Below are 25,933 nucleotides of genomic sequence, written 5' to 3' on the forward strand. Positions count from 1 at the left end.
ATATACATATATATGTATTCTGGGCCTGAGATATCTGGTCTATTGGGTAGATTTATTGTGAGTGCTCAGTACAGCTTTAAGCATCTGATATTCATGTTGTAATATCTGAGGATGTTAAAAAGGATATGCAGCCAAAATTCAAGACATCACTTCTATGATAAATCCAAGTGCAAAGCACAGGAGAGGTAAATGCTGGAAAGTGGCATTTTGCAGAGGCTAACCATACTCTCCTGACGGGTCTTCTTAGAGCAGGGCTTGTTTCCTTAACAGTAATGAAAAATGCATTTACTTACTCTATTGGCAAATTCAGACTGTAAATGCCAACAAGTATAATCAGAAAGTCAGGGGAGTTGCCAATTTTTGCACTTTCACATAATAAAAGTACATAGATGAGGTAATCAAGAAAATCAAAAGAGCTATACCAATCTCCTTTCAGAATTAAAAATGTTTATTATTGGTGAAATACTAATCTAGCAGAAAATAATTTTAGAAAAAAAATATACCAGACCAAAAATAAAGAGGATTTCCTAAAAGCTTTCAGGCAAGAAAATCAGGGATGGTATCTAAGTAGCTGGAATTCAAACAGGAAAGCAGCAAAGAGAGGGCCCAGCATTATAGCTATGCAGCAGGCCTAGAGAGCAACCAGGAGCAGGGAGATGGGAGATTCCAGGAGGATAAATAGAATCAAGAGATTATTTGATAAGTATGAATGCTTGGATAAAAATCTATGGATGGAAAGCTGTAACATAATGATTGGGAAAAAAAAAGTTTTAAAAAAAGGAAAGAAAAATTGAGCACTACACAAGAAAGGAAAATAACCACAGTACACTACTTGACCCAGTTGTGAACAATGTTTGCAGAGTATACTCCTTGACTCACCATGAGCAACGTATACAGAGTCATAATAATATAAACACTCTGTATTGATTTAACTACATTTTGTGATATAACAATATTGAACAGAGGGGAATGGAGAAGTTTGGGAGAAGTGTAAGTAAGCTAAATCACCATAATCAAATGTCAACAGACAGAATCTAAAATTGATGCACTGGAAAACACAATAATAATTTGGGGTTGCCTTAGCACTATTCATCAGTGTTTCCAGCTTTACTTCTCTCAGGCCTGTAGCAGAACTGCATTTCCCTACCCACCTTGCTGATATGGCATGTGGCTTTTTTGGCCCATGAAACGTGAGTGGCAGTGAGGCAATGGAAACTTTAAGAGCCAGTGTGTGATGTGCCTTCTTTCCTCCCTCCTGGCAACGTTCCAGATGATGGATGTGCCACCAACCTGGATCCTGGCATGAGGAGACACGGAGCAGAGCCCCAGCTGATCCACCATGAGTCAGAGGTTGGTTGTTAACCAGCCTTTTTTTCCTTTTTTTTTTTTTTTTTTACTGATAGTGCATATTGTTTATAGATATGGAATCAAATAACAAAAGAAACAGCTAACGGAGTTGAAAGTGGCTGTCTCTGCAGAGGAGGACTGGGGAGTAAGTAGAGGTAGAGCAGGAAATTGTTTTTACTATAAGCCTTTTAGATCTATTTGATTCAAAAGAAATGAGTGACCACAATAACTTATGAAATCTGTATCTCTAAAGTAAAATTGAATTAATGTACAATTGAACACTTTCAACTTCTTTTGGGTCCATCACTAATACTCCCCTACCTACCCCGAGAATGGAGTGACTTATCTGATAGGTGAGTTCTGGAAAGCAACAACCTCTTTGTTTCTATTTTTGGAGGCACCCTGACTACAGGACTATTGTTCTCTGTTCCTCTATATAATGAGCCTGGTGGGGGACATAAGAGGAATGGGGGGACCCGTGGGTAGCCAGGCAGGCCAGAAGACTGTGCAACTGGCTGGGCAAGTCTGTACAATTCAGGAGTGAAATATTAACAGCCTCATTTGGCTTCAGATCTAAAGCCATGTTGACTAATCACCTTTAACTGACTTTTGGATCTTCACGTATCTGCCTCCTGTGTCCCATTTCTTACTTGGTCCAGAACTCAGGAAGAGTAGAAGGGAAATGATCCTATCCTCTGAAACCCTAACATCAGTCATCACAAAAACCTCTCAACTGTGGGATCAGATTAATAGCATATTATAGGGATAATACATCTTTTTTTGTTAGAAAAATACATATACATGGAAAAAACTTTGAAAGAATATATATTTATGTGTGTTTTCTAGCTTTTCTTCACATATTACTTGGGTAACAAAAATGTTTAAATGATAGACTTGGAGTGAAAAACTAAAAGTAATGTTATAAAGTTACAGAGCACTGTTTCTTGGGATTCACAATTATATCTGAATGATTTCTCTGAATTGGCTTTATTTTCATTCTGTCAGATTCTTGCAATCGGTATGCTTAGAAGAGCTCTAAAAGAAACATTACTCATGTATAAAAAATTGGGTCATAGCTGATGCTCTAAGCAGAGAAAATAGCAGAACCACAAAGCTCAAATTTAGTTTTATATAGCTCAGCTTCGATGAAGAGAAAAATAAAACTTATCTCTAATGCCATCCACTCTACCATAACAATGTAAGTTTCCATTTTTCAATAACTTACTTCCATTTCTTTATCAACAGATTTCTCTTCTATTTCAATTATATTTTCATCTGAAGGAATTTCGGGAATTGCTGGTAATGATATTTCAGCTATTTGCACCAGATTAGATAATTCCTGATGAATTGAAATAACTCTAAAAATAACAAAATATATGTATTTTATTAGGAAAGTTAAAAGAGGCATTCATTTATTTTCAGAATCAACAATACATGTGCAGTAAGCCATTATTTAAAGGTTAGACTTCTGACATCTCCAAATATCATTCATTCAATCATTCCTTTATTCACCAACCATTTTCTGAGTCTATACCAGCCATGTGGCTCTCTTCTGGGTACTTAGGACCCATCCATGAGCAAAGAGACCCAGCTTTAACTCTCATAATGTTTATGGTCTCATTATATACTCCAATAAATACATAATTATGAACCAACAGAAGAAAAAGGGAAAAAAGGTATACACCCAAAATATTGTTTAAGATGAAAATAAAGAAAGTAACCTATATGGGCAAAGAAATTCCAGACAAGAACCAAGAGAGGTACTCCTATGTGTAAATCCTAATGCCATGCTGTGATTGATTGGCTGAACTAAAGATAAGCAGAATTATGACAAGTTAGCAATGGCTCTGAAAGGCCAATCAGTGAGCCCACAGCAGCTAAGTGTGTTATTGGGTGGGGAGTCAGGGAGGTAGAGAAAAGAATCAAGAAAGAAAGAAAAGCAAAGAGCCCAGAAGGAGAGAAGAGGACACAGCAACAATAATGCTAAGGACAGAAGCTTCAAGGCCAAAGGCCAGTTGAACAGTGGATGCTTTGAAAGCACAGGTGAGCCAGGGGAGTGGAGTCAGAAGACAGGAGATTTGCAGTCTGAAGGAGGCAAACAGCCATGTGCGTGGCCCTCAGTGACTCTACACTACAAGCACATCGTGTGTGTGTGTGTGTGTCCATTTGGGGAAGAAGGGAAATTTTTATGAAAATGAAGCAAGTCAAAACCAGCAGTGGAACACATTCAGGAATGTCAGTTCTCCAGTTTCTCACACATCCGATTCATCTGAAGTGTGGCATAATGCTTGATTATCCTAATGATGATCCTCAGCAAAAAAAAGCAAAGCAGTAGCTTTAGTTATATTTAAGGAGTTCTGAAATTATATAGCAAGTTTGGAAACTTTTTTATCAAAAAGGCAACAGTTAAAATGTGAAGATCTGCTGTTGAAATGTGAGAGTCTGCTTCGTTTATTTAGAAAACTGCCCCATCAAAAATGGGTCATGCCCCAATCATGCTGGAAAAGCCGCCTGATAGATTGGAGAGAGAATGAGATTAGGATCCAGAGGACTTGGGTGAGTCCGTGCTTGGTTCCATCACACACTTGCCAGGGAACTACACGCAAGTCCTTTAACCTCCCCAACCCTGAGATTCGTTCTACCACAAGGTTGGAATAATAAAATCCACCTCATCTAATTCATGGGGTTTTTGGAGAATCCAGTGACAACTATATATACTCTCAACCATATAGAACCATATAAGATGGTGTTCTAAGCACCATTCTTCATCCTAATGCCTAGAGAAAGAATTCTTGTTTCTTTTCCAAAGATAACATCACTTTCCTTGACAATATTTGGTATTGTAGGAAGGTTAAACTGTTCTTCTATGTTTGGGTTACAGATCATTAATGAATGTCCAATACTGCACTGCCTCTTCAGAAGTAAATGGACCAGTCTAGCTATGTAAAGGACAGTTTGGGATCAGGCAAGGCAAGTTGGGCCCTTGAGCAATGAACATCCATGAGGTGACTCATAGACTTAATCGTAGGCCCGTAGTCTTGATCTCACCTGTTCCACATCTTGCTCCCTCTCTTTGTTCTCTGGCCTACCTTTGTTATCAACTTCCCTCTTCCCCATGTACATCTTCATCTCTCCCTTCCAGATTCTTGTCTAGCTTCTGGTAGCCTTCTGTCTTGGCACCACAAACAAACATCCACCATCACCTTTGGGCTTGGCCAGCTCCCGCAGCCTCTGTTCTCATTTATTGACTCATGGGCACTCTCTTGCCCAGTCTGCCATGGCCAGGAGGACAGGACCCAGCCAGAAATACAAACATGCATGACAGGAGGTACTTGATGAAAGTGGAGTTTAGAGGTAATGATAGTGGGTAGAGAAGTTGATCTTAGTCAAAACAGCATAATTACTATTCAGATAGAACTTTATGCATATTTCTTACACAGAAACCTTTGTGTATGTTTACTGAGAACATTATCTTTTCCTTTGTTTCTAAAGAAAAATGCAAAGATTTAAAATATAGTTTTCCTTATAAGAACTTAACTAAGAGATGAGGAACTGAAGTGAACTATATAAAAGGAAGATTGCCCAATTTGCAGTTCTTTCTTTTCTGGACTATTTTTTTAAATTCCATTTTCCTCTAATGCTGCCTACCAAAAGCTGGCCAACAAGAGTAACTCCTCATATACATCCTTGACCCTCTTAAGAACAGAGGAATGCCACCCTGGATGAGAGAAACAGTCCATTATGACAGTGCCGTGGAGGGACAGTTCAGATGAGAAATTGTCAGGTGCTCTCCTTGGAAATGGCCTCAGTGATGGGAGCATGTCCCTAATTTTAGTAGCCTTGTTATTGCACAGAAACACACCAAAATTACGAACTTTTTAGAATGAAAAGAGAAGCCTGTCATTTTGATTACATTCTATTCTGCAGAAATTATAATCATCTTCACATACCCTGCAATGTTGCTGGATTTATAAGGCAAGTGCATAATTTTACTAATTTTGTTGCTTAGATATGCTTAGATATGCTGGTGTATGATCTGCCTTTTCACTGAGAAAAGAAAAAGAAAGAAAGAAAATTGACTGAATAATTGAAGGCATGCCAACTCTTGACACAGTTCTTGTTTTATTCACTTTCATGGCTGGGTCAAGAAGTCCTTCAAAATAAAAATCATAGAGACTGAACAAGACACATCAGGGACGGACAGAGAAGCAGCCACTGTCCATTCACAAGCACGTACCAGCTCATCAGCAGGGCGAAGAGCAGTGCATCTTCTGACACTGACAGACCCGGGAGTTAGTCATGGCAATTGACATTTGCCCAGTGCTTTTGGCTTTTCGAAGCAAATATTCATACATTTTCTGACTTGATTCCAACTAGAACCCCAGAAGGGAGGCAGAGCAGGTATTATTATTATTCCCCTTTTACAAGTGAGGAAATGGAGGCTAACGTCACAAGGGCAATGAACAACGGAGTCAAAAGAAATTATGCAAGCAATGAACAAAAAATTTTCTAATGAAGAATTTGGTAATGTGAAACTGGAAGACAAAGAAGCCAGGCACAGGCAAAAATTAGTGATATGTCCTCCTTGACAGAGAAGGAGGAAAACAGCCTGGCTGAAGCAGAGACTTTTGACTTTGGGGAAAAATATTTAGTAGGATTGGGTAAAGAAGAAAAGCTGAGACAGTAGAGGTGATGGCGTTTGGGCTAAATCTGTAACCCAGTACAGAGCCACATTAAGTTATTTCTTAAATGCAACAAAATTACAAGCAAAATACAGCATGGGCAACATCCTTGTACTTTCATATAATCTTTATGATGTATCACTGTACCAACAATGCTAGATACTATTATTATTATTATTCTCATTCCACCAATGAGGAGACTGAAGCACAGAGAGATTAAGTAATCTGCCCAAAGTCGCACAGGTAGTAAGGTGCCCAACTGGGATTTGAACTAAAGCAGGCTGGGTTCAGAGTTCGCGTACGTAACCACTGCAAGATAATGCTCATCTAAATAAAAAAAGATTGCTCTAAATATATCTTTTAAAAGTTCTCCTGTGCTTTACCTTGTACTTTACTGAAACAGCCTGTTCTCCTGAGAGATAACAGCCCAGAGGTTTGGAGAGTTGTGGACAATTCACCTTTACTTGCCTGTTCAGTGAAACCCAGGAAGAACCAACAAATAAACTGGTAGAATTGGGATACGTAACATCTGAAATCTTCACAGGCTTCAAGTTATATGCATACAACAATAAAACCTATAAGAAAATTAACAGGCATATCAAATGTGATATCAAAATTATATTTCACCTCCCCAAAACTCAGTATTAGTTCTCAAAATAATATCATCACACTTAAAAACATTTTTCTTTAGAACAGAAAAATAAAGTGTTTTTTCCCCAATTCACTTTAAAGAGAAATGAGATGAACAAGAATTGTGCAAAGGGTTTAAGAGGAAAATAAATGCTATTTGGCAACAAAATTATTTAACTTTTGAAGAGTGACATTTCTTAGGGCAACGAGATTTAAATTTCAGCATTTCAAGGCCCTTCACAGCAAGAACTAAATACACACCTGGTGACTATCTGTTTCTTGTTACTTCTCATTATATGTCTTTCCCACAGGGGTCATAGTTGCTTCTGTGCATTCATTTATGCTGTTCCCTTCCTCTTCTCTCCAGCTATTCAATCACATACTCCTTCCCAGACCCCACCTCTAAGATGAAATGTCTCCTTATGACTCATACTCTAGTAATTTTTAAATGCTAACAATTCTGAGAGTCAGTCTCATACAGTAGCAACTATTCACAATCATGGATTCATAGAATTTGAGATTCATAGAACCTTAGAGATTATCTGGTCTAAGTCCTTTATTTTAATAATGAGAAAGCTGAGGCCTAGAGCTGCCAGTCAAAAATGACCAATTAAACTAACATAAAAATAAAGGGAATTTTTTAAAGGCATAAATCCACAGACAGAAAGAAGAACAAGAGAGGTGGTAAAGCAGACAGTAGATGTTAATAATATTTTGAATGACAGAAAGCATTTGGAAGAGTGTCACTGACTCAGCAGAGAGGAAAGGGCTGTATCTTAAGTGCCTTCAGAGGAGTTGCCAACCAAAAGCATGACAGAGAGCCCTGGAAAGTCTCAGGAACTGAAGGTGCTTAGGAGGCAGGAGGATGGGTGGGGCTACAAACAGGAGCAGTTAGACACCCCTCCCTCTTCTCTGAGCCCATGCAGTTAGGAGAGAGACCCTTTAATTGCCTCCTCTCTCTTGACTGAACTTTAATTGCATTCTCTTATGGGGTTAAATCATAGAGGATCTATGCTCAGGAATATTTGGTGCAGGGTAAGAAGCTGCACTGAAAACAGAGGAATTAAGTGGAAGTCTGTATTCTGAACATGAGACAGCTTCCTACCCAACCCCAGCCCAAAGACTTGAAAGCAAGGACATGAACAGATATTTGCACATGAATGTTCATAGGGGCATTACCCACAATTGCCAAAAGATAGAAGCAACCCAAGTGTCCATCAACCAATGAATGGATAAACAAAATGTGGTATATACATACAGTGGAATATTATTCAGCCATAAAAAGAAATGAAATTCTGATACATGTGACAACATGCATGAACCTTGAAGACATCATATTGAATCAAATAAGCCAGACACAAAAGGACAAATATTGTATGATGTCAGTGAAATGATTAGAATAAGAAAATTCATAGAATCAGAAATTAGAATATAGGTTATCAGGGGCCAGGGTGGGGGTAGGGAATGGGGAGTTAATGCTTCAATTGTATCACCATTGGAGGTGATGGAAAAGTTTTGGTAATGGATGGTGATAATGTTAGCACAACATTGTAACATAATTAACAGCACTGAATTATTTATTTGAATGCTGTTAAAAGGAGAAACTTTAGGGATTGTATATTTTTCACTAGAATACAATTTTTTACAAAAAACATTAAGAGTATACAACACAAATAGTAAACCCTAATATAAACCATGGAGTATGGTTAATAGTGTAATTCTAATAATGTTTTTTCATCAATTGTAACAAATGTATCACACTAATACAATGTGTTCATGGGGAGGAGGTATATGGGAACTGTATTTTATACATGATTTGTCTGTGAGCCACAAATTCTTTAATAAAAAGAAAAATAATAAAAAAGAAAAAAAAAGACTAAGCTTCTCACTGCTATTTCTGCCCCTAATGAATTTGGCTTTGTCAAGCCACTTTATGGGGCTTTGTTTCCTTAACTGTAAAATGAAAGCATCAAATAAATGTTCTTTTAGTTTCTTTTCGGTTCTGAAAATTTACTCAGGCGGCACCACAGAAAATCATCATTAGAGCTGTAAGGTGCATTGGTAGCACTGGCCTAAACCAGTGCTTCTCAAACTTGAATGTCCACACATCACCCAGGAGATACATTATTAAAATGTGTATTCTGATTCGGTAGGTGTGGAGTGGGACTTGAGATTCTGCATTACTCATGAGCTTCCAGGGGATGCCAGTGCTCTCAGTCCTTGACCACACTTTGAATGGCAAGGGCCAGGAACTATCTGATATCAGTCCCTACCTCATTTGTGCAGCCTTTGTCTTCCCTGGCTCCCAGAAACTGCATGCAATTTTGGGCCCCATCAGGCCCAGGCTCTACAGCTAATAACTTGGACAACCAGACCCAGCAGCCGGAGCTCCTCCAAGGCAAGCCCTGGGCACCTGGGTGACCTCTGAGTTACAGCACTCCCAACAGCCACGTGGGTCCAGTCTGCTGCACTGGGATTCTGCTTTTACTATGACTTGGTAGTTTCCCCAGGAATCCTAATTCTTCCTTCAAGCATGCTGCCAGGACTGACCTTGTCTGGAATGCCTGTCTGGGACCCTAAAATAGTCTCACTCACTCTCATTAGGAGTTTAAAGACCTCCAGAAAAGAGGTTTGGCTCTGGGTCTCTTATTCCTAGACTGGCTGGATTTTGGCACTGAATAAACATACCTCCAGGAACCATTTCAGCTCTATACAAGTTTGAATTTTGGCTTACTAGATGGAGTTTAACTTTTCAGGACTGTACTTGATCATATTTATCTGAATCATGCCTGAGTCTTCTGGGGCCTCTGAATAGCATGCCTTAGACTATCCAGCCACACTCAGTATAACTGCCTTTGATGAAGTGTTAATTCCCTCCAAATTAGGTCTGACATGCCAAACAAAGGGGCCAGCCACCAATTCTTCATTGCTCCTCCTCCCTGATAGCTCTGAGTTGCATTCCTTGAGCCTGCACAAATTATAAAATATAACCCAATCTTATTCTGAATCTCAAATGGGCTGGTTTGTGATCCAGAGCATTCTACTGGGACCCCTGAATGCTAAAAATGGCAACTGGATGATGTAAGGTAATGATAAAGGTTCTAAAGTTTAATCTGGATACAAATTTGGGCCATGGAAACTGTGGCCATGGTTACATCTTTTTAAGGCTAAGCTGTAGTCATATGTCTCTCTGACTTAAATTAGCCATTCTTCAAAAACTATTTTAAAACTAGCCATCCTTAGCTAGAAGTAAATACCTGAAACTATCAAATTCCAACCCAGTAGTCTGGACTGCTGAAGACGATTGTATAATAATGCAGATTACAAGGGGTGATTGTGAAAACCTTGTGGATCACACTCCCTTTATCTAGTGTATGGATGGATGAGTAGAAGAATGGGGACAAAAACTAAATGAAAAATAGGGTGGGATGGGGGGATGATTTGGGTGTTCTTTTTTACTTTTATTTTATTCTTATTCCGATTCTTTCTGATGTAAGGAATATGTTCAAAAATAGATTGGGGTGATGAATGCATAACTATATGATGGTACTGTGAACAGTTGATTGTACACCATGGATGACCGTATGATATGTGAATATATTTCAATAAAACTGAATTTAATTAAAAAAAAAAACACTAGCCACTCTTCAAAAGTCCATTGAAATGATAGTAACTCGCAACCTGTTTAGTGTCTATCTCTAAAAGATGATGAAATTGTTCAAAAGATGTGATATTTGATAACTTAGCCAAATACAATAATATAATTTCTACCCCTGCACTTAAGAAAGTGTCATGGAGTGGAGATACTTAACACTCTGAATTTAAAAATTCCCAGTGCCAGGATTTCTACTCTGCTGTTTCCCTGTTTCCTACAATAGGCGTTCATTTCAGGGTAACAAAGGGAAGTGAATCAAGGGATGTTAACGGCATTGCTGTCCAAACAACCCTCTTGGTCCTAGGAGACTTCAGAGCCCTAAATCAAATATTAAGTTCACTCCATTACCCTCCTACCCAGAGGCTAGAATTGCCTGCAGCCGGGACCATCATCCGAGGACTGTTTGAATCCTGGCTCCTTGCCGACTAACATTCCTCCAAACCATGTCTCAGTTTCCTTCTCTGTAACTGGGGATAGTGATAATACCTACCTCACAGGGTTGTTGTAAGGTTAATATGTATCAAGTGCTTGGAACAAGATAAGCTCTATGTAAGGGTTCACTATTGTTATTATTTTGTGGGTTTTATGAGCTTCAGTCAATTATTCAAACCCGGAAGCTCCTAAAATGATGACTGGATGTGTGCTCAAATACTCCAATGCTTATCACCAAACAAATTTCAGTGTAATCTTCTAAAAACATAGAATCTTAGGTATGAAATGATTTAGTTCCTCAAGCCAATGTTTCTTGATGATAAAACTACATATTTTACCATGACCCAGTGCACACATACTTATTGTCAAAGGGGAAAAAAATGTCCCCGAACTAAGAAATGGGAAAACTGTGTGTTCTGCATCTTTGTTTTCAGCTTGAGAAAATCACTCAGAGCAGCCTATTAAGTCAGAATTTGTTACCTGGTGCTTTTCTTCTAATCTCTGTCTGACACCAGTTCATGCTTTCATATTAATTGTCGGACACTATTGTTGATGGATGAAACCCTATTACTCTAATTATCAGCCGGAGGTATAATGTTAGCATTTGCTTCTTAGATGCATTTTTTTTTTTTTTTTCTGACTGATGGCAGTGCAAGGACATCTCAGGTCATCCTGCCCCTGATATGGATGTGATTCCTATGACCTTGAAAAATGAAATCTTGTACTTTATTCCGCTTTTATAAAAACAACAACAACATCAACTAGCGGATTAGGTGAACGTTCTGTTTCACAATTATGTAATTTTCCATTTCCATACCCTCTCTGAATGGATGCATTCTTTTATAATCTCATTGGTTTTCTCCCTAGCAAGTAAATAAATTCTAACATATGCTGAAGAAATTTTGTTTTTAACTATATATATCATGAAAAAATGTTTCAAAAAACAATATTTTCATTTCATATATAAGATACATTCTGCTACTTTACTCCTATTTCATTTCTTTTTAAAAAATACTGCTCATGACCCACTACATTGATTCGATGACTCATTAATCGGCTGGGAGTCACAACCTATTTCAAACAACATAGCTATTTGACAGCAATAGTACTAAATCCTCCCCCCCTCCAAAAAAGGACCATGAATTAATTATTTTTGAATTGATACTTAAAAATGTGGGAAAGAGCTTTAAATGTTTCTAGGGAGTTAAATTTTAAACTTTCTCTCTTTGTATGACTAGAAAGACATATATAATTGACCAAAAGTTGGTAGCAGGTTGCTAGCCTCAGAGGGCAGAAATAGGGGCCAAAATGAGAAGCAGTGCTCAAAAACAAAGAGAGGCAGGCCCAGGAGGTTTCATGATTTGACAAGAGTCACGTGAGTCAAGGAGCAGCAGAAGCAACCACAGGCATAGCTAGAGGGGACAGCACTCAAGAGCTGGGAAGTTGAAGAGTAGACCAATGCAGAAGACAGAAAACAAATACAAATGCTGAAAAGGGCAAAACTACATGCCAAACATTTTATGGGAAATGCCTGAGGCTCTTCTTACAGAAAGCAACAATCAAAGAAATACTACAGTGGAATGTTCTTTTGCAAAAGACTATACTGACCAGCAGTTTCATTTTTAAAGGCTTGACCCATTTTCAAGACTCTCCTAGAATCTGAATCAGTGTTCAGTCTCCAGTAGTTCAGGGGATTGATATTAGATTTTTCCCATATACTTGCCCCACTTCCTCTTAATTCCAATTATACCCTATTCCAAATATCTATCTATACATGGAAAAATATATGGAAAAAGTTATAGATAATAAACATTAAAATAAGAAGTTACATACAAATTTGTAAAATTTGTAAACAGCATTTAGAGGCAAACTGATTTTTTTACTATTTGTTATGAACATAAGTTTTGCTACTTAGAAAGTTTACTTTTTTCTGCACAATCTCAGGTGTTAAAGTATCCACAAGGATATATTGTTACTAAACTTTATGAAATGCTTTAAAATAATGTTTATCAAGTGTGTTATATCTGTATTTGAAGACATTCAGCTTTAAAATTAATAAGAATTTTTAAATAACTTCATATAATAATAATGATAACTATACTTCATTGAGGCAAGGAGTTTATACAATTATCTACAATCAGAGATGAAGGAACCATGATACTGAAAAGTTAAATGACCTCTCAAGGTCCCCAAACTATTATGTGGCAGAGCTGGGAATCAAACCTGGATAGTTTGGCTCCAGAATCTGTGTTTTTAACCACTAAATTAATGTAAGCAAAATAAATAAAAAGAAAATCAGTCCCAATAAAACTTAGCAAAGACACAGAAAAGTTTCACCCAGTGAAAGAAATCAGAACACCTTCAAAGCAGCAACAGTTTGACTGACAGTTGAACGCTAAATAGAAATAATGGAAATGTGCTGAACAAGTTTTAATGTAATGAAATAAAGTAATCACCAATCTCAAATTCCCCACCCCATAAAAATTTATTTTACAAGTAGATGCAAAATAGACATTTATCAGGCAAACCAAAATTGAGTGTGTGCCACCAGAAGATGTTCACCCAAGGAAATTCAAAAGGATATACTTTAACAAAAAGAAAGTGATCCTGGATGCAATGTCTAAAATTCAGGGGGGGTGTAAAGAACAAAGAAAATGGTAAATATGTAGGAAATTCTAACAGAAGATATTTCTTGTATAAAACAATAAAAATAGTATATTTTTTGGATTAAAAAAGAAAATGTACATTAATATCATTAGAGAAGTAAAGATAGTCATTAACTTTAGATTTTGATAAATTAAGTATGCATGTTGTCTTGAAGGTTACACTAAAACCACGGAAACAGACTGTATAATTTCCAAACCCATAAAGGTAAAAAAGGCAATGATAAAAGTAATCATTCAAAAAGATGGTGAGAAAGAAGAAAAAAACAGAACAGCTGGGGCAAATGAAAACACAAAATAAGATGGTAGATTTAAACCCAAATATATCAGTTATTACATTAAATGTAAGTGGATTAAATTCTCCAAGCAAAAGACAAATATGGTTAGACTGTATTTTAAAATATCAAGTACATGCTGTTTATTAGACATACAAGTAAAACATAAGCATACAGAAAGGTTGAAAGCAAAAGGCTGGAAAAGATATTGTGAAAATAATAACCAAGAGAAAGTGTTTTTCCTCTAGTAATATCAGAGAAAGCAGACTTTAAGTGGAAAAAAAGGATTATTAAGGAGATCCACGAGCCAATTTATATAGCATAAGATTTATAAAATATCTATGAATAAATGTGTGCCACTTTAAGTATATTATTTTCCCCTAAAAAGCCACATTCTTTAATGCAATCTTGTGGGGGCAGAGTTAATCTTTATGATTAGGGTGTGGTCTCTTGATTGAATGTTTCCATGGAGATTTGACCCCACCCATTCAGAGTAAGTCTTAATTAGATCACTGGTGTCCTTTAAAGAGAGCTAACATAGAGAACAGAGAGGGAAAAAAATGCCCCAAGAGAAGCTGAGAGAGACATTTTGGAGACAGCCATTGAAAGCTGACACTTGGAGATGCTGAGAGATGCTTGGAAATGTTTAGAGATGCTAGCCAGAGTTCACGCCAGAGAAGCTAAGAAAGGAACACAGACACTTAGATCCACAGGAGCTGAAGAAGCTAAGAGAGACAAGCCCAGAGACATTTTGGAGAAAGCCATTTGAAACAGAACCCAGGAGCAAGGGACCAACAGATGCCAGCCACGTGCCTTCCCAGCTGACAGAGGTGTTCTGGATGCTATCAGCCTTTCTTCAGTGAAGGTATCCTCTTGTTGATGCCTTAATTTGGACATTTTCATGGCCTTTGAACTATAAATTTGTAACCTAATAAACACCCTTTATAAAAGCCAATCCATGTCTGGTATTTTGCACAATGGCAGCATTAGCAAACCAGAACAAAACGTAATGGTGTGAAATACTTTGATGGAGAAAATTATAAAACCTTATTTAGAAACATTTAATAAGACCTAAATATATAGAAAGATAGACCATGTTCATGGACTGGAAGATTCAATGTTGGAAAGATGTCAATTCTGCCCAAATTGACTTACAGAATTTATGCAATCCCTGTTAAACCCCAAATCACAACTAGGTTTATTTGGTTTTTGGAATTTGTCAAGCAAATTCTAAAATTTATATGGAAATGCAAAGAGCCAAGGATAGCAAAGACGCACAGCAGCAGCAGCACAAGAACAAGATGCTAGAAACTGCTCTACCAAATAACAAATTTTATTTTAAAATTAAAATAGAATGGTATTGGTACATAATAGATCAATGAAACAGAAAAGAGAGCTCAAAAGAATCCCCAGGAAATATGTATTGTTTTAAGCTGGGAAAAAAAAAAGTATACCCATAAATGAGAGATAAAAGCTAACTGCACTAATCCCTCAGAGACTGGTCCCCACTGAAATGGATTACATCCTAGTATTTAAGACAATAAGTCCTGGTAGAGTACTGAAGTCTGCCTCATCATACAAGTAAAAATGCAAGGCTTAGATGTGAGCTCTCCTGATCATGGCAGGGAAAGGCTGTTGCACCCCTAAATAGGATGGCAGACCAGGAATGTAGGAGTAATATCTGTCATATAATGCCAGCCCCTGATCATGCCAGTAAAGGGTTGTTGTTTCTCTAATCATGCAACTCAAGGGCTCCAATGGCCTGAATAATGGAGTCTGACATTTGGCCCTACCAAAACCCTGTTTGTTGTTCCAGCATGAGATAGACAATGGGATAAACACATACTTGCTACTGCTCTTACAAACTGGCCTGATGGGTGCACTGTCTGGTTATTCAATGCTTGTTTCTATAACATGCATTTGATAGGATTGCCAGATAAAAAACAAGATGCCCAGTTCAATTTGAATTTTATATAAACATTAAATATATATATATATACATACACATATATATTAGAATAAGTGTGCCCCAAATATTGCATGAGACATACTTATGCTAAAATTGTTCACTGTATTTCTGAAATTCAAATTGAACTGGATATCCTACATTTTTGTGTGCTAAATATGACATCTCTAATTTATGGACACAGTATACGACAGAGATGGTATTGCAGTTGAGTAGGTAAAGACCAAACTTTTTAATAAATAGTGCCAGGACAATTAGATTTCCATATGCCCAACTTAACTCCATACATACATTCAATTTCAGGGGGATTAATGACCCAAAAGTGAAAGGCCCTTTTAAAATTCTCCTGTATTATCTTTTTTTTATTTATCAATTTAGACCTATTTATTTTTCCCATTCTCACATTTCATGAAATAGTTTTGCTCAAATGCTCTACATTTCTGTTCAACATAGATGCCTTTACTACTGATGTCACTCTTTTTTAGTAGAGAAGTTGTGGTTTACAGAACAATCATGCATAAAATATGGGATTCCCATATACCACCCTATTATTAATACCTTGCACTGGTATGGTACATTCTAAATCAATTTTTTAAAATATAATATAGGAGAATATTTTCAGCTCCTCAAGGTAGGAAAGAATTTCTTAAACACCATGCAAAAATAACAGGAAACATCACACAAAAGTTACCACAAAAAGTAAAATGGTCAAGCCATGGGAAGAGACAAGCCAAAAATTGGACCAACACAAATGCCTGTGGACAATAGTAAACAGGATAAATACAAAGTAATTTTATAATGCAACACTACAACAATGAAAATGAACAAATTTCATCTATAGTTATACGGAACAACATAGTTGAATCTCACAAACATAATATTAAGCAAAAGAAGCCAGGTATAATCACAGTATGATTCAAAAACAGGCAAAGTTAACTATATCCTGTAGCTGCAAAACTGAGTTTTTCCTGTATAATTCTCCTATTGAAAAGACCTTAAAACTTCCCCTGTTTATTCCACTAGAACTCCATTCTTCTTCACTCAATAAAGGGAAAAAAAAAAAAAAAAAAGGCTCAGTCTCTGTTGGGTATTTTACTGTTACAATTTAAAAGAGAAAAAAACGACAAACAGTTCAGGTCCAGTTAAGATTACACTAAGCTCAATGATGGTAAAGTTACGAGGGGAAAAAAAGCAAAATTTTTAATAAAATAAATAATAGAATCTATGAATTTCAAGGCAGAAGGGAGCTTTAAAATGAGCTAGTGTAACCTCCTATATGATGCTTGAATTTCTTTGATAATAGCCCAAATTTCTTCCCTAACCTTGTTATGATATTGCTCAAGGTTAGTTTTGGTTTTTCAAAAGCCACATAAAACGCTGACTTTGAATGTATGGGAGCCACCCTTTTAAAAACAATATTGTTATATAGTTTCCTTATCTCTAATCTTATATTTGTGCAACTGATTTTTTTAGTCCAAGTACCAGATTTCACTTTTATCCCTATAAATATGGCCAACTTTTTACCTTGATTTTCTAGATGGAATAAAATGAAATTGATCCACTTTAATCAGATATCTCAGAATTTCTTAGTTTTTTTTTTTTTTTTTTTTTTAATTAACTCTCCTAGAGAATATAGACTCTGGCTATATATTCTTACATATTTGATAAGAGAACTTTCCCTACTCTTCAAGTTATAATGGCCTAGTTAAACTGTATATATAATAATATATATGTGATAATATTACATACCATAGGTTCTGTTTCTGTTGGCGGTCTTTCCAGGGGTGGAATGTACCACTGAAAGCAAAGTTCTTTGTTTAAAGCTTGTATTGCCGTATCTGGTGACATGTCATCTGTACAAGAGGTGCTGGCAATGAGCTTTAAAGATAACTCAGAGTGTAGAGAACCCTCATGACTTAACTAGAAAACAAACAAAAACATCAGTGTAATTACTGGTAATGATACATGCAAAATTGAATACAAATTAATTGGCAACATTGGAAAACTGGGGGAATTGTTTCAGCCTGTTTTATGGAGGTAGATTTCAAAACTGTCCCTGGATTACCACAGAGAAGATTCTCCTGTAGTAAAAATATGCTTCAAACTAAGTGGACTCAACAAATGTCTTCTACTTTGGTGAGTCCCCCAGGGTGAAGCTCTTCACGGATAAATGCCAGTGGTATAATTTCAGCCTCAAGGTCACCACTGTTTCTAAGAATATCAATTTTATTTCTGGTTTATTCACTGGTGAATACACTGAAGACATGGTTATCATTTATCATTTATTTTCCAATAGCAATTTTTTTTGCAGTGCCATTTACAAAATGAGGTACAGTTTTTACTCTAAAGGATTAAAATCCATTGTTCTCCTTCCATCTGTGGCTTTAAAGGAATGAGGGCTGATTTGTAAATTCAGTCTGTGGTGACTTTAGGCCCAGCTTCTTTTATGGAACTTGGTTACTGAATCAGTATTTTTGAAGAAATATAAATGTGTAGAACGCAATCAGCAATGTCATAAATAATTTACTTGGTTGTTTAAGGTAACTAAAATAGCAAAGCATATTGAAAACTATCAATCAAAATAAAAGGCCAGCCAGAGATAATAATAGTGATACACTGTCTCAAGTTTAAAAAGCACCTTCTATGGAGTGCAAACTATTTTCAAAATTAATTTCCCTACAATTCCCTAGATTACAGCATGGTAGCCGAGAAGCAGTTGCTGCAATACATTCTATTTTGACACCTGAAGCATCTCAAATTTTGGCAACGAAGAGAAGCATGTCAGTGGCCAAAAAGAAATGCCTGGTGTTTCTGTAACACTTTGTCCCTCCCATTATTTCTGAACCTATTCAAAATGTGATAGAAGACTGTCAATGCAAGTCTTCAAAATAAAATAAAAAGGGAAATAAAGACATTGACCTTTTGAGTTGTCTACTGATAAAACGAAAAACTGTCTTGACTGAAAGGTAATGCTAAATGTGAAAAATTTTCAAAAATGTCTAGAGACTATCATAAAAGGATATTATAAAGGCAGAATCCTCACGTATTAGCCCTATAATGTTTAGAGTATGACCAAAATGTACAATAAGCAAGACTACTAAGATTAAATAATCATTTAAAATCCCAAATCAAGAATAATTCTATAATTAGACAGTTCACAAAATAATTCAGGAAAAAAATTTTCTCATATACTTCATTCTCATCTTTTACTTTCAAAGTTTCTGACAACTATTTTAACAAAAAATTCATATTTTATCACTAGCTAAGTGGAGAGAAATAAAAAGCAATTTTTTTGTGGATAGATGCATTGTTTATTACACAGTGGTCTAATAGCAGTAAATTGTAACAGAAGTCAATATCAAAATAGGCATCTGATTTTTCCATTGTCTTTAAAAAACCATAGTATCTAGTTGCAAAAGAGATTAATTATGTACTGCTATACACTGAGTACATTTAATATGTTTGCTTTTTATTTTGAGTGAAATGAAACAACAGACCTACCAGAAGAACCCTAGTAACTCACAGTTCTATAAACAACACATCACTTTGCACTAGTCAAATATTTGACCTTACACCACAGACTGTCACAGACACACAGTCTAAGCATGCATAACCCAGCACTGCACACAACTTTAATCATATCCCTTTGCAGAATTTTTAATGCCATTTGTTTGGCACCTTTGTTTTTCCATCACAAAGCTTCAACAGACTCGATGGCATGCAGACTCACGCAACCGATGAGCACAACACGTAGCAATGATCGTTTTGGAAAGGCATCTACTTCTTTGTTGGGGGGAAAAGTAGGTTTGAGCATCAAAAGACAGAAAGAGTTTGACTGAAATAGCCTCCTGAGTGATTAAAGGCTCAAAAATGTTATTACAAAAATCAATGAAGCTTGGAGTTTAAAAAAAAAATTCCAAAAAGCTTTATGCTCGTTAGCTGTCTACCATGGTGAGACAAACATATGATTACGTGGCACGCACCTGTCAGACAACGACAGTGATCTCCAGAGCTGATTATCTTGGGAGAGAGTTATACTAATTACATCAAAAAACAGCAAACGGGGTGAAACAACTCTTTGATAACACTGCTGCCATTAGAAATGTCAAATATATTTATAATTTATTCAAGGTTGTACATTTGGAGCATCATCCTTCACAAGCACAGCTCCTTCTGGAGCAGTATTTAAGAAGTCACACATCATAGTTTCCAAACTTTTATAAGATATCCAAAAGAACAGACCCATCAAAACTATTGTTCCCAAACTTCCCCACCCCTACCTCTTACTCCAAAACACCTGAGGTGTCAGGAACACGTGGCAGTAATCCTCAGTGGTCCCGGGTTCTCAGGAGGGGTGAATCAGAATCTGGAGTTAGATGGAAACAATTCCAATGCCCTCCTACTGTTTCATTGCATTTGGAGGGCCAGATGTTATCACTACATTCCTGCCCTCTCTACTTCTTCCCTCACTCTTCTCCTCGGGGAAGAGTCACTTGATTAGTGAGTTTGGGAAAAAAAATTTAGGACATGCTTGGTTCTGCCGCTTCTTCTTGGGAGAAAACTGTTTGCAGGGGGTGAATATTCTCTGCTCCTCCATGCAACAAATTGTAAGGGACTGTCCCCACATGAGGAGCCTGTTGTGAGCCAATTAATATTTGTGCCTGGCCTGGAAGATCTGTCTTCTTTGGTACTCATTACTAGGAAGACCATTTACCAGTAGATGTACCACCACACACCTATAATATCAACCTTATGACTCATAAGATGGATATTTTGTACTCCCAATCTGGCTTACTCTTGTCTCTTATTTCTCAAATTATTTAGTATCTGGGCAGGGAATAGGGGTTCTGGGTATTGGGCATCCCCTAATACCCTGTATCTGAGAAGAGAGGGGATATATTTTGAGAAATCCTCCTGTGTGATTCCAGTACAATTCCTAGGGGCAACCTCACAAACTCAACTGAGAACCACTTAATTCTTAAAAATTCCTTAATGAGTCTTTTCATTACTTTTGTTTTAATTGTTCAAAAATATTTAATTCTGTATCATAAACACAAGTTATCTTTTTTTATTTTATTTTGAAATAAATTCAAATTTATAGGAACAGTTGCAAAGACAATACAAACCCCATACACAGAACTCCAGCATACCCTGACCCCCCTCCCCTGATACCCCAATCCACCAACTTTAACATGCTGTCACACTGCTATTTCTTTCCCTCCCTCCCTCCCTACCTATCTATCATCCATCATCTATTGCTCTGTCTTCTGAACATATGAGAGCTAGCTGCACACATCCTTGAACAAACACTATAATTCACATATACAATTCCCATGAACAAGAACATTCTTTTATGCAATCCCATTAAACACAGCTAAGAAGTACAAGAGATTCAATATTGATACAAAGCTTACATTCTATATTTCCTTTTTTTTTTTTTTTCCTTATGTCTCAACTGTGTCCCTTTGAGCCTCCTGTCCTCCATCCTCAGATCCCATCCAGGGTCATCCTTGGCATTCAATTGTCATTTAGACTGTCTTTTTTTTTTTTCCCCCTCAATTGTGGAAACATATATATAGCCTAAATCTTCCCATTCTATCCCCTCCCTAGCATTCCATTAGTGGGATTAATCACATTTAGAATGTTGTAATGCTATCTCTTTCCCACCATCCATTACTAGAAATTTCCCTTTACCTCAAACAGCAACCCTACACTCATTTCTTAACTCCCCATTGCCCCTTTCCCCATTTCTCTTAACCCATACTCTACTTTTCATCTCTATGGTCATATTCTCTGATAATTTCTTTGTGTTTACTGTGGGGCTTAAAATTAACCTCTTAAATCCATAACAATCTTGTTTTTCTTTGATATCAACTTAACTTCAATAGAACACATAAACTATGTTCCTATACTCCTCCATTCCCCCACCTTTAGTTCTTGTCAAAAATTACGTATTTTACATTGAGTTTAAAACCACTGATTTGTCATTAGAGTTTGTGTATTTTATATAATGTGGGAAGTAAATAGTGGAGTTACAATTCAAAAATTATTGCCTTTTATTTGTATTTCATTGTGGTCAGAGAATGTGCTTTGAATATATTCAATTTTTTTTTTAATTTATTGAGGCTTGTTTTATGACCCAGCATATGGTCCATTCTGGAGAAAGATCCGTGATCACTAGAGAAAACTGAGTGTCCTGGTGATTTGGGATGTAAGGTCCTATATATGTCCGTTAAAATTCTCTATATCTCTTTCTCCTTTCTTTGTTTCTCTGTTGGTAGGGCTCTCTTTAGTATCTGAAGTAGGGCAGGTCTTTTATTGGCAAACTCTCTCAGCATTTGTTTGTGAAAAATTTAAGCTCTCCCTCAAATTTGAAGGAGAGTTTTGCTGGATAAAGTAATCTTGGTTGGAAATTTTTCTCTCTCAGAATTTTAAATACGTCATGCCACTGCCTTCTTGGCTCCATGGTGGCTGCTGAGTAGTCACAACTTAGACTTATGTTGTTTTCTTTGTATGTGGTGAATTGCTTTTCTCTTGCTGCTTTCAGAACTTGCTCTTTCTCTTCAGTATTTGAGAGTCTGATCAGAATATGTCTTGGAGTAGGTTTATTTGGATTTATTCTATTTGGAGTTAGCTGGACATTTATGCTTTGTGTATTTATATTGTGTAGAAAGTTGGGGAAGTTTTCCCCAACAATTTCTTTGAATACTCTTTCTAGACCTTTACCCTTCTCTTCCCCTTCTGGGACACCAATGAGTCTTAAGTTTGGACATTTTATTTTAATCTATTGTATCCCTGAGGTACATTTCTATTTTTTTTATTTTTTTCTCCATTCTTTCTTCTGTTCTTTCATTTTCTGTTCTGTGGACTTCTAGGACACTGAGTCATTGTTCAGCTTCCTCTAATCTTATATGATGAGTATCCAGAGTCTTTTTAATTTGACCAACAGTTTCTTTTATTTTCATAAGATCTTCTATTTTTTTATTTACTCTTGCAATGTCTTGTTTATGCTCTTCTAGGGTCTTCTTTATGTCCCTTATATCCTGTGCCATGGTCTTCTTCATGTCCTTTATATCCTTTGCCATTGTTTTCATTCCTCAATTGTAGTTCTTTGATTAATTGCGCCAAGTACTGTGTCTCTTCTGATATTTCGATTTGGGTGTTTGGGATTGGGTTCTCCATATCATCTGGTTTTATCATATGCATTAAAATTTTCTGTTGTTTTTGGCCTCTTGGCATTTGCTTTGCTTGATAGGGTTCTTTCAAGTTGTAAAAAAAAAAATACCAATCTAATTTTTCAGAAATACAAGCTGATGGTGTACACTTTCTCTAACTAACCAGCAGATGGTGTCTGTGAGTCACCTATACACCTCAAGTCAGTTCTCCTGAACTTTATCCTTGTGGTGTGTGGGGAAATGATTCTTGTGGGGTTAAGCTGGTGAACTCAGTTTGGGTGTGTTGCTGGAGCCATCTGCCCTGAATGTGGGGCATATGTCCAGGTAGGGAGGCAGGGCAGCTTTAATATTCAAATCCCCCAGGTGTTCCCAGAGATTCAAGGCTGCTGCAAAAGTCTAAGTCCTCAGACCTTCTCTGTCGCTGACCCACAAACCACCGGACTTGGCACAGCATCCCTGGGTTTTCCAAGCGGGCCCCCCTTCTCAGCTGTGATCTTCCAGGACCTCTGCTGAGGGAAGGCTGTGCTACGTCACTAGTGCGTGTCATCCCTCAAGGGAAGCCCCGGGCCACCGGGCCATGCAGGGGTGCTCTCAGCCTGATGCAAATATGGCTGAATGGGGCGTCTCAACCCTCCCCCCCCTTTTCGCACAGTTCCTCCTTCCCAGCTCCAGGACAGCTGGCGCAGCTCTGGGCTGTGGGCACGGCCCCAGGCAGGAGTGTTTCCAGCCCGCCGGGGAGCCAGCTGCAAGCAACGGGGTTTCTTTCTCCTTCCAGCTCTCCCCTCCACTCCCCTGACCCTGAGGGAATCTGCAGCAGGCTATCCTCCACGCCAGACACCGAGAGGCCATTTCAGCCCGCTCCTGCTGTGCTTCACTGTGCATTTCCCACTGTTGCAACTGCGGCTGCTCCTGGGTTTTTCCCTTTTTTTTTTTTTTTAAAGAACCAGTCCGTCTCCAAATGCCAACCCCCAGCTTCCCCACACCGCAGCATGGCTGTGGGTCTTCCAGCCAGCTTACTCACTTGTTTCAGAATGCAGACTCTTGGTTTCACCAAGTGTATGGCCCTTGTGGTTCTAGCAGACCTTGTCCAGCTGGTGCATTGCTGAAACCAGTATTCTGGGTCACCTTCTGGTTTTTATCTAGTATTTTTCATGGAGGTGTTTTTTTGCCCTGTCTCATCTAGCTGCCATCTTAGGTTCCTCCTTTGTTACTTTGTAAAACTTGTAAAACCAGTCACCTGACTCTCTTTAGTAGAAGGGCAGGGAATGTTCAAAAAGAGTGACATTTAAAAATTTATTATTATCCATATGAAACATAAGGTTGTTATATTTTGGTAGGACAAGATGAGTGAGGGCTCCCAAAGAGGAACAAGTCACATTTTTAGGTCCCTTCTCTGGGATAGCTGGCAATAGAAACATGGCCATGGCCAGTATTGGCAAGTCTATAAGTAAAGATTAAATAGCTACAAGGTGAAATCCAAAGTCAAGCTAATGCAAAATAAATTAGTGCCTTTTTTTCTAATTTCCAAAGAATTCTATGCAAATGAATTGATTTATTCATTTCACAGACATTTAAATGGAAACTTAAATACACTATGTCTCCATGTGTTTTCTACCAGAATCTCTAATTCTGTGTCTACAAAGCGGAATGTATCAGCATCCTTCACAAACCTGCTTGTCCTCCTGCCTCCTCTACATCTGTTAATGGTGTCACTAGCCCCTAATGATCAATCAGGTTCCAAATGGAGATCTTCTTTCTGGTTCATGTCCCATCTCCAAAGGGCCATCAAGTTTTGCTTTTTTGTTCTTTCTCAATTTTACTTAAGCAATATTATCTTATATTCTCCCTTCCTTCCCATACCTGTGATCATAAGTTTCATGTCTTCATCATCTCTCTCATGAATAACTCTCTTTCATCTAACTGTTTCCAATCAGCTCTACACACTATTGGCAGTCAAACTATTATATTTCAGTTTTCACATCCCTTTTCACATTCTCCTGTTATTAACACTGCCATTTTCTCTTAAAAAGCATCTCTGAAGTACTGTAATTTCCTTTTGCTCTTTTTTTTTTTTTTTATCACCAAGCCAAGGCTAGATATAGGAACTTTTTCTTACCTATCCTTTCTCAAACAATTGTGTCTGACATGTTGTAGGTATTCAACACATTTGTTGAACATACCAGCATGCATATTCCAAATATATATGTCTATTTAAAAAAAAAAAAACCTTTACTTTTTCAGTATCTTTCAACTCATCAATTTTGGAAGTTCATTAAAACATTATTATTCAAAATCTTGGAAGCTTTAATTTAAAACATTTTCACATATACTCCTCTTTTTATGTCTCTCCAATAGCCACCTTAAAAGAAGTTTCCACATTACATATTTTGAGAAAGTTCATCCAATTGAACAATATTGCCCACATTTAAAAGAAAGGTATAGAAATTATGCATAGATTTAGAAAATATCAGTCTAGTTTTTCTTATGGGGTAAAAATATTGAATTTTGTGTAAATTCTTGGTAAAATGGCTGCCTCAGAGATGTTATTTGCTGTGGGAATACAGAAAATTCATTTTGAAGGTCTACAAGGACAAGCTAGAACATATGAAATATGAACTGCCCTAAAACTCCAAGTTGGCCTATCTGTATGGTAAAGTAGAAATGAATCTTCCTGAGACCTCTCAGGGAACTAGAAATCTTTGTGCCGGCATTGAGGTACTTGTGCTTCCCTCAGAAATACAAGGATGATTCAAAGAGGTTTTACACAGATATTTAATGTTTAAAAAGATTACCTTGGTTGATGAGTCATGTAAGACTTTTTCTGAAAGAGGTGGGTTTTCCAATCCTTGAAAAAGTTCTTTGGGGAATTTTTCAATGCAAGAGGAAGAATACAGCTGTAAGAACTTTTTAAGGAAAAAATGCATTTCTCTTTGGCGCAAAATCAATCCAGAGTTGAAAAGGGAAGTGAGGAGTGTATCATCCGGCAAAGAAATTCCAGATCCTGGCTTTGCAGATGCTTCAGAAAGAAAAAATACCTTAATTTAGAGTCTTCTCAGATAATAGAAAGGTCTTGAGATTGTTGGCATTCACTCACTAATTGCTTACCCA

The 25,933-nt window shown here is 37.2% G+C and overlaps 1 protein-coding gene across 8 annotated transcripts in view; it reads right to left on the minus strand.

Moving 5' to 3' along the window:
* The window catches only part of CFAP54 (cilia and flagella associated protein 54), a 429,497-nt gene that overhangs the window by 57,285 nt on the left and 346,279 nt on the right, over positions 1–25,933 (minus strand). For all 8 annotated transcript variants that reach the window (XM_037846937.1, XM_037846939.1, XM_037846934.1 and 5 more), the window contains 4 exons: positions 25,618–25,841; positions 17,400–17,570; positions 6,498–6,604; positions 2,573–2,705 (listed from right to left, as the gene is read on the minus strand). In XM_037846937.1, the coding sequence (XP_037702865.1) occupies positions 2,573–2,705; positions 6,498–6,604; positions 17,400–17,570; positions 25,618–25,841 (635 nt within the window). The remainder of the gene's footprint in view (positions 1–2,572; positions 2,706–6,497; positions 6,605–17,399; positions 17,571–25,617; positions 25,842–25,933) is intronic.

The sequence above is a fragment of the Choloepus didactylus genome, chromosome 8, assembly GCF_015220235.1.
Source record: "Choloepus didactylus isolate mChoDid1 chromosome 8, mChoDid1.pri, whole genome shotgun sequence".
Lineage (NCBI taxonomy): Eukaryota > Metazoa > Chordata > Mammalia > Pilosa > Megalonychidae > Choloepus > Choloepus didactylus.